Source organism: Echinops telfairi, unplaced genomic scaffold (assembly GCF_000313985.2).
Source record: "Echinops telfairi isolate 266 unplaced genomic scaffold, ASM31398v2 ScPeMD7_18;HRSCAF=68, whole genome shotgun sequence".
Taxonomy (NCBI): domain Eukaryota; kingdom Metazoa; phylum Chordata; class Mammalia; order Afrosoricida; family Tenrecidae; genus Echinops; species Echinops telfairi.
The window spans coordinates 30385660-30395136 of NW_022103915.1; the positions used below are offsets into that span (position 1 = coordinate 30385660).

General features: G+C 51.5%; 1 protein-coding gene across 1 annotated transcript in view; it reads left to right on the top strand.

Annotated features, from left to right (window-relative positions):
- The first annotated feature begins 6726 nt into the window (after positions 1-6726).
- Positions 6727-9477, top strand: part of ACYP1 (acylphosphatase 1) — a 7125-nt gene continuing 4374 nt past the window's right edge. The window contains exons 1-2 of the mRNA XM_004698718.3: positions 6727-6801; positions 7375-7466. Coding sequence (XP_004698775.1) covers positions 7383-7466 — 84 coding nt within the window. The 5' untranslated portion in view covers positions 6727-6801; positions 7375-7382. The remainder of the gene's footprint in view (positions 6802-7374; positions 7467-9477) is intronic.

The following is a 9477-nucleotide window of genomic DNA, read 5'->3' on the forward strand; positions in this document are numbered from 1 at the left end:
CTGGCGCGGCGTGGGGAGGGGTGCGGTGCGCTTGAGTGTCACTTTGACCTTGTGTCCGGCCAACTCTGGAGCTCCTCGGGGAGCGGGGAGGGTGGGAGAAGCTTTTCTGGAGCTCAGGCCCAAACGAACTTGCGTTTTGTTTTGGTTTTCGGAGAACGATGTTCCCAGACCCTGGAGCGGGCCCTTGTCTGGCAAGGGGCGGACGACCTAGACGTGCCCTGGGGCCATTCTGCCGCCCGACTCTGGGGACCGCCCGCTTAGCGCGGGTGGGCCTGCTGCTGCTCGCCCCCGCGCCGGTGCGCGGGCCCCACGTCTGCTAGCTCCCCTTGCCTTTCCTCCCCAGCCGGGCGAGGCTAGCTGTCAAGTTCAGGTACTCCGCTAGGTGCGCCCATGCTTTTGAGGTCGTTTTTTGCGGCCAATCTAATTATTTTGATTTTACAAAGTTTTCCCGTGGTAACCCAGACCGGCGCTTCTTAGAGCCTAGAGATGATTCAGCCAGATGTAATGATAACAACGCTAGCTGCCAGATGAAAACAATCAGTATAACCTGGTTTCAAGACTAATGATTATAAATTATGAACATCAGAAGAGAGTTTATTTGTCTTCCTCCGCTTCAGTTCACTCGCGTAAGCTGTTTGGAACGGGCAGCCAGCTGCCTCTTCCTGTAACTACAGCACGCCCTGTTACAGCCTGCACATGGTAGAACGAAGTGTCTTGGCGGACCCTCCATTTATTCCTGTATTCATTCCTTGTTGACTCCCGACCCCAACTCCCCCACCCCCATCTCAGCCGGCCTCCTAGAAGCAGGTGCAGACACTGCTCACCTGAACTTCCTCACCATCTTCGCTTCCGGCTCTCGCTACACACACTGGCAGAATTTCCCAGTTGGCTTCCTCCCATCCTTCCCTCTCTTTCTTTCTAATTTGTTTTCCTTCCCTCTGTTTCGGAGGAAGAAGGGTCTCTTTTCAGGAGTTTTATCCCTTTCCAGGAACCTCCACCACCTCTTCTACACCGACTCCTCTTTGGCTTACAAAGTATGCTTAACTTTCCTCTGCCAAACAAGCCTTGTCCTTGCCCTGCTGCTTCTCCTGTGAGGAGGGTCTTACTAACTTCTCCTCTTCTCTGCAGGACCTATGGGGAGAAAACTCTGCCTCCCTCTCCCCACCCCCTGCCTTCTCCCCTTCAACGCCCAGCCCATTGTGGTCTGCCTTCCATCCTTCCACTGTCACCAGTGCCCTTCCCATGGCCGACGGCAGACCTTCTGTGCCTGAGCTCCCTCTTCTTGGAGTGCCCTTCCCACGGCCGACGGCAGACCTTCTGTGCCTGAGCTCCCTCTTCCACTTGGAGTGCTCTTCTCACTGGACTCTGTGCCTCCTCAATGTCTTCTTCAAGTCTTCCCCACCTGCCTTCTAAATGTAGGTTTTCTCCAAGTCCCTCTTATTTCTCAATATTCTCTTTAATGACCTCAACCAAACACTGAGATTTCAGCTCAAACCTGTGTTTAGATCCTAGGGGCCTAAACATATTTAACCTACTGCTTCCTTTTCAGAAAGAAAGAAAGAAAAAAATTACTCAGCAACCCCCCCCCCCCCTGCAATTAAAGCTTTTATACTACAGCCTATAAACCAGGATAAAGTATGGGTATCTGCTTTTGCAATTCCCTGGATCATTCCAGCGTCCTCTGGGGGCAGTATTGCCTATGCGGGGAAACATTGGTTTACGTGGTATCTAGCTCCAGCCCTGTCCAAACTTGCCAGTTTAGCCTCTCCACATGAATGTGTCTACGGAACCTTGTAATGGATTGAATTGTTTCCCAAAATACGTGTTGTAAATCCTAACCCCCCCAAACAGCAAATTACCTGAAAAGCTGGACTATATGAAGAAGAACTGGAGGAAGGCGTGTTAACAACCTGTGATATGGAGATGATGCAACCTTGCTTGCCAAAGTGAGAAGACTTAAAGCACTTACTGATGAAGATCAAGGATCGCAGCCTTCGGTATGGATGACAACTCCATGTAAAGAAAACCACAGTCCTCAGAACTGGACCTGTCGGTAGGACATCCTGATAAACAGAGAAAAGATTAATGCTGCCAAGGATTTCCCTTAGACCCGCAATCAGTGCCCCTGGAAGCAGCAGTCAAGAAGTCAAGAGACACCCTGCTTTGGGCAAACCTGGTACATAAGAACTCCTTCAAGTGCTGAAGAGCAAGGATGTCATTTTGAGGAGTAAGGCGTGCCTGATCCAAACCATGGGATTTTCAATTGCCTCAGATGCTTGTGAGTGTTGGACACTGAACATGGAAGATGGAAGAGTCATCAGTGCATTTGAATTACGGAGCTGGTGAGAATATTGAAAGTACCAGGGATTGCCAAAAGAACAAACAAATCTATCTTAGAAGGAGGACAGCCAAAATGCTCCTTAGAATCAAGGATGGCGAAACTGCATCACTTTGGACATGCTATCTGGCGAGACCAGTCCTTGGAAAAGTGCGTCGTGCTTAGTAAAAGCAGAAGGGCGACAGAGAAGAGGAGGAAGCTCAGTGAGGTGGATGGAAACCACGACCCCAACAGTGGCTTCAACGTAACAGTCGTGAGGATGGCGCCAGACCAGGCAGTATTTCTTTCTGTTGTGCACGATGACCCTGACTGAGGTAGGCAGCACCTACCCGACAAGAACAACATCTCAGGGGATGCAATCCCATGTAGGAATAGGGTTTCCTTTGTCAATGAGGCCTTATCAGTATAGGGTGTGCTATACGCCAAACACTGTTGAGATGTAAAAGGAAAGAGCAGGTTAGACACAGAAGTAAAGAAGCACCAATGAGGGAAGGTGGATGCCACGTGGTCAGAGGGAACTTCTCCCTAGTGCCCATGTCCTGAATTTGAACTTCCAGCCCCTCAGCTGTGAGAAAATACATATCTGTTCTTTGAAACCTACCACTTTGGTATTTCTGTTAGGGCAGCATAAGAAGCTCAGATGAATGGTCAACTCAGTGTGACAGGACAAGACTCACGATCTTCTTCCCATCCCCCAATCTACGTCTCCCATATCACCTCTCCAGTTCAAACCATCAGTTGTTCCTCTCCCTCTGTGCCGCCCTCCCTTCTAATGCAGGGGCAGGGCTAGGTGACTTTACCTCTGCAATGCTTCTCCCCTAGGACCGCCCCGCCTTTCCACTTTGATGCCCTGAGTTCTTCCCCACTTCTCTTCAGGAAATCATCGTCCTGCGCTTCTTGCTGCGCTCCCCCGCCCAGACTTCAGAGCTGCCAGAGTGATAATCCTACATATTTCTGATTTCTCTCCCTATTGCCTTTTTTTTTTTTTGCTGTAGAATAAAGTTGCAATTAGTTAGGCATTCCAACCCACTAGATTAGATCCAGCCCAACTTTCTAGCCTTAATTCTTTTTAATAACCCCCAGAGTTTAATGCAGTGGTTCTCAATGCCCGGCTGCACTTTGGGACTACCTGCTGGTGAGGCCTGGGCATTAGTATTTTTTTTTTTAACTTCCCCACAGGTCCTACGGTGGAGTCACACGGTAATCCCCTGATCTAGCCACAACTGACTACCTGCACCCTCTCACTTCAGTGGTAATACCTACCAGAAACTCCGGTACAGGGAGAGGAGAGCTTATAGGGATTATGACAATGAGCTGTGGACTCAGCCTGCCTTGGGCTACATCCCAGCTCCATCACGTAACTCATCGTGGTTCTGAAACCTAGGGTAAAACGCTGCTTCACCCAGGAAACTTTTCCGAAGCTTTCCAATGGGCACTCATCTCTCTGTCCCTTGTGCTCCCATCGTGACTCTGCCCTTGTTAGAGCACAGGACTGGCTCACCGGACCTGCCGTGGGTGTTTATGGAACTGAATTGCCATGTGGGATGTTGCATTTTCATTATTTGCTGTGGGGGAAAGGCCAGCCCCCCACAACTAATCGCAGGTTCGATAGGCGCAACTGTACGGTTGAGATATATAAATATATAGATTATAATAAAGTCATAGCATGAGAGATTGAAATAATGGAGTCAGGCGCATTTCATAGTAGCATTTCCTACCTCAGCCCTGCTTGGTGGTCCATGTGGAGATGGGAGACCAGAGGGCAGGAGGCAGGGGGAGGGGAAAGAGGACAGGGGACAGGGGAGTGAGGAAACAGAGCCAGGGAGAGAGGGGATCTTTATTGCTAACCAAGGTTTATAGCTCTTTGGGGGGGGTGCAAGCTCACTCACTACAGGTAAAGACATACAGTATGTCACAGGAAAGGGCTGTACTATAGGTAATACAGTAATGAGAGTAATGAGAGGGGGACAATCTAGGGATACACATGCAATAGGAAGGGGTGGTATTGGGGGCACACGTGACAAGATGGGGGAATCCTGGACTCAGGATGGCACCCTAACTTTGGATGCCACTGAGCAGGTTTGACCTGTTCTTTGGCTCTCCATGGAAACCATTATCAGTAGGGTGTAAACCCCACCTACAGGGACCAGACTGATGGCCTCAAGCCTGTAGGGGGAAGTAGCCCATTGTCCTCTTCAGCAGGGAGTGGGCCCCTCTTGTGGTGGGACCAGACAGTAGTCTGGCAACTGACTGCCTTCAGGGAGGATGTCTAAGCATCTGACCTCCCACCATGTGCTGGCAAATAGCCTCTAATGTTTGGCATGTCTTTGGGGGAGACAAAGCTGGGGAAAGTCTCTTTATAATCCCATAATTCGCACACCTTTTGTTCTTTACACAGAAAAGTCTTTGAAGAGAGGCTATCTGTCATTCATCTTTGAGTCTCTTCCAGCAGTCTGCACCCTGTAATCACTAAGTTTTGAATTCTACAGAGACTTATAAAACACACACATGCATTTTAGAAGAAATAATATTAGTGAGCTACTCTGCTTAACATCTGAAATATTTTCAAATATTTCCAGGCATGGTACTCCCTCCCAGCCCCTTCCAGCACTCAGGTTCGATTAATCCTTAGGATTTGGAGTCTCACGCCAGAGTGGAAAGCTATTGTTCGATGCTGTCAAATTGCTGGATTCATAGTGACCTTGGGCGACAGAGTAGACCTCCCTCACAGGGATTTTGGTAGATGGTAACTTTGTTTTTAACAGTTTTCTTGGCACATAATTCACAATTCAGTCGTTGAGTCACATCACACAGTGTTGTGCACCCATCACCTCAGTCCGTTTTAGAACCTTTTCCTCATTCTTGTCCTCTTCGTCATTTGCTCCCCATTTCCCCACAATCTCCCCTGCCAGACCACCTCAATGCCGACTCCTAGCGACCTGATAAGACAAGGTTGTCCCTTGATGTTCCGAGACTGTAAATGATTACGGGAATAGAAAGTCCTCAGGAGCGGCTGGTGTTTAAAACTGCTGACCTTTCCGATTTCAGCCCCGTGTATAACCACTACGCCACCGAGGTTCCTGCCATACCCCTAAGGCACGGTGAATCCAGTTACTGTCTCTATGGATTTTCTAGGGCAGCCATTTTTACAGGAGCAGAGTGCCCAGCCTTTCTGCCACAGATCTGCGGAGGGGGTTGAACTGCCAACCTTTCTGCTATCCCTGAGCTCACTGCACCACCAGGGCTGCGTATCGTGGGAAGCTGGTGGAATGATGACTCTCCAGGGCCTTCTCTGCAAACCTCTCTCACGAAACGGAGGGCTATGTTATACGCAGACCACCCACACTCACTGCCACCAAGCTGATGCCTGCTCGTCTTGACCCGTCAGCACAGAGAAGAGCCGCCCCTGTGGGTTCCCGAGACGATAGCTCTTTGTAGGAGTAGAAAGCCGCATCTTTCTCCCACGGCTGGGCTGGTGGGTTCAAATTGCTAGCCTTGCGGTTAGCTGCAGCCCAGCGTGTAGCCCACTACGCCATGAGGGTCAGGCGATCAAGGCCAGGAATGTGTGCACGAGGAATGAGAAACCCCAACTTCCCGTCATGTACCTTACTAATCATAAAGCCAACTGGACCCAGCTGCCTACAAGCCGACCCTAATTTTAACCATCCTAACCCGCAATCTCCTTGGACAATTCTCTTTTCCCAAAATACACTCGGGCACTTTGGTCCTTGCCTCAGACTGACTGGCTCAGTCGGCGATCCCGGAGCCATGCTTTTTTTAGACACGGGTTAGTTGAAATTTTCTTAGTAAGTTAGACACTGATGGGCAGCGTCCAGAACACAGAGGGAGAAATCATCTCTCCTGGGACCTCGTGTGCATTCCTCCCTCTTCCTTCCCATTGCAGGCCTGGGCCGGGCCCCAAAGTCCGGGAGAACTGGGAGGGAACGGGGCAGAAAGGTTGTACGGATTCCATTGATTTCTTCATGACGTTGAAGGCTTATTGCCGGCGACCCTCCAAGTCTAATCACCTGCGGGGCAGGGGTCCTGTGTGTTTTGGTCACTATCGTGTGACCAAATAAATACTTAGTGAATGTGGGCTGTATCCTCCGTCTGTGTACTTCTCTTCCCTAGAAAATGCAGAAAGGGGTATGCTTAGTGAGTGAGGTGGGGGAGCCCTATTTATTACACGTGGGTGAAGGCAGCAGCGGTGGACTCAACGCAGACACCAAGGTCAATTCCCTGCTTCCAGGCTCGCGGGGCTCCCTCGGCTCCCACGCGCCCGCGCCCTCAAGCCCCGCCCTCTGGGCGGGCTCTGGGCTGAGCGCGCCGTCGCCGATTGGCCGAGCGGAGATGATGGGCACTCGTTAAGCTTCCGGGCGCGACGGTTGACGCCGCCGAGGGGGGGCCATTGGCAAGGTTCTCCTCTCGGGTGGTGCTGGCAGCCTTTGAGGAAGACAAGGAGGGTGAGCCCTGGAGTGGGGGGCCCCACTCGATGAACCCTAAAATGTTAACAGAGGTGGGGGAGGGGGTTGACGGTTGCGGAAGCTCGTGGGAAGGGGAAGAGACAGGAGGGAGCGAGCGGGCTCAGAGTGGGTATTCCAAAACCTTGAAGTTCCGTGCGGTGCAGGGAATTCTGATCCGTGAGGAGGGAGCTAACGCCCCAGAGGCTTGCTAAGGCCGGGGTCGTTACGGAAACAGACTGCCACATCCTTCTCCCGCACGGCAGCTGATGAGTTAAAGTGGCTCCCCTTCGGGTTAGCGCGAGTGCTTTAATCACTGTGCCACCAGGATCCTCCAGGATGGGTAAGAGGAGGGATGAACAGGGAATTGGCCCTAAAGGCCTCTTGGGGCATTTGTTGCCAGGAGCACTTATGCCATGTCCAGGTGTCTTTTCCTTACTGCACACACCGGTGGGCACACTGCCCACTCCACTCAAGGACTTTCAGCTGGGGGACAGGTGGCAGTGGCCCTTGCTGCTCGGGAATTGGGGATCCTAGCACAGTCCCTTACGCTGCTGCTTTCCTGGTCTCTGGCAGGTGTGAGCATGGCAGAAGGGGACACCCTGATATCTGTGGATTATGAAATTTTTGGGAAGGTGCAAGGGGTGTTTTTCCGCAAGTACACCCAGGTATGTGGCCTGCAGGCTTTGGGGACACACGCGGTGATAAGCATGTGAGCAAGGTACAGGCTGCATGGAAAGTAGATTGTGAAGCAAGTGGGCATGAGAGTGCGTCTGCCATCTGTCAAATACCACATAGGCAGAAGATTCCAGGGCTCCTCTCGTTAGGTCTTTTTCTATCAGTGGTATCTGGGTCCTGAGAAGCACCCAGGCCTCTCTCGTGTGGAGGGGAATAGAGGCCTTCCCTGGTTCACCTCGTTCTGGCATCAGGAAACCAAAACACACTACCAGGGGCTCCTCAGACACAATTCTTATGGGAAAGCTAACACTGATGCACTAGCAGACATCAGGGGGACTTGGGACATTTGTATAATGTCATCATTAGAGCGGTTGGATTTTCTTCACACCCCTCTTCTCCCCCCCCCATTTCTCCAATTGTCCCTAATTTTTCCCACTTACTTCCTTTCTATTCCTATTGATTTTGAAAGGACAATGACCTCCCACCTCCCCACCCCCACCCCCACCCATCTGCCCTCCCAGAAGCTTTTCTTATGAGAACCAGTGTATCCCTTCCAGCACAGGTCATGGGTGCACTGCTCTGTGCTGCAGTGTCACATAATTCAGCCACAGTTTCCCATCTGTGTTTTGTAGGGGAGTCGGTGCCCTTTAGGGTATCTCCACCCTTGCCACCCCTCCACCCTCCACCCCCTCCCGCAAATCAGTCAACATCCTGATAAATACTGCTCATGAGGCAGCAGTCAGGAAGTCAAACAACACCTGAGCCGCTGCCGTCCCGTCAATTCCAGCTCAAGGCAGAGGAGGGGCTCTGAGGCTGTACCTCTTGCTCGCAGCAGGTTGCCTCACCTTTCCCCCCACAGAGAGACTATCGGTTTGAACTACCAGGCTTTGGTTAGCAGCCTAGCACTGAGCCCAAGGTGCCACCAGGGTTCCCTCAACAGTGCATTGTATTGGGCACATCGACTGCAAAAGATCTCTCTTAAAGCATTGCACAGCAACGCTGGCACCTTGAGCACCCAAGCCTGGCCTTTTCATTGACCTCATGTATATCAAAGCTGGACTGGGAATAGGGAAGACTGAAGAATTGACACCTTCCAAGTGACTTCACTAGACTGCTTGCTACCCATTGAGGTGACTCCTGGTATCACACAGCCCTCCCCATTTCCCTGCCCCCAGCGCCTGCCAGCATGCCCACCTCCATGCAGACCCTAGGACCAGAGTTGTAGCCACACCCTGTCAACACTGCAGCTCCCTCGGCTCCTCCCCACCCCCAGAGGGCAAAGCAGAGCCCCTTCTCCCACCACAGTGGTGGGGATCTCAGCACACCCACCTGCCCCCAGGTCTAGTTACTATACTGAATAACAGGAGGCACCAACCCCGGTGACACTACTGCCTTTGTATCCCTCCACCTGTGGTGCCAGCCAGCCCTGGCACACATGCACTTGCCACACTCTGGGGTCATTTTGGTGTGAGTTCCAAATACCCGAGGGACGTCACTGCATTTGAGTGATGATGTTGGCAAAGAACATCGACTGGACCACTGACAGGCATCAGAACAAACAGCCAGAATGCTCCTTAGCTGCCCAGATGGCACGACTTCACTTCAAGAGCCCAGCCCCCATGGGGGAAGACATGCTATTAGTGAAGCAGAGTGGATGGAGAAGAGGAAACCCTCAGTGAGTGGCTGCAACAATGACCTCAAACAGCAAGTCTTACAGACGGCATGGGACTGGGCCATGCTTAAAGATGGGGCTCGCGCCCTTTTAGAGTGTCTCCACCCCCAGAGATAGCAAGAGATGGTTACGGAACTTTCCAGTTGTCAAATCCTGCCAGCGTGGTACCAGAATGCGAACCTGAGCCTTTGCAGAATGAACGTTAAATATCACTATCGGCGTCTCCAATTACTCCCGGGTCTTTTCCTCCTGTTTCATTCTTATATGTAAAGAGCCTATTAAAGAATGATTTGCAGTCACAGCAACAGCCATCCTCACGTGTCCCTGTG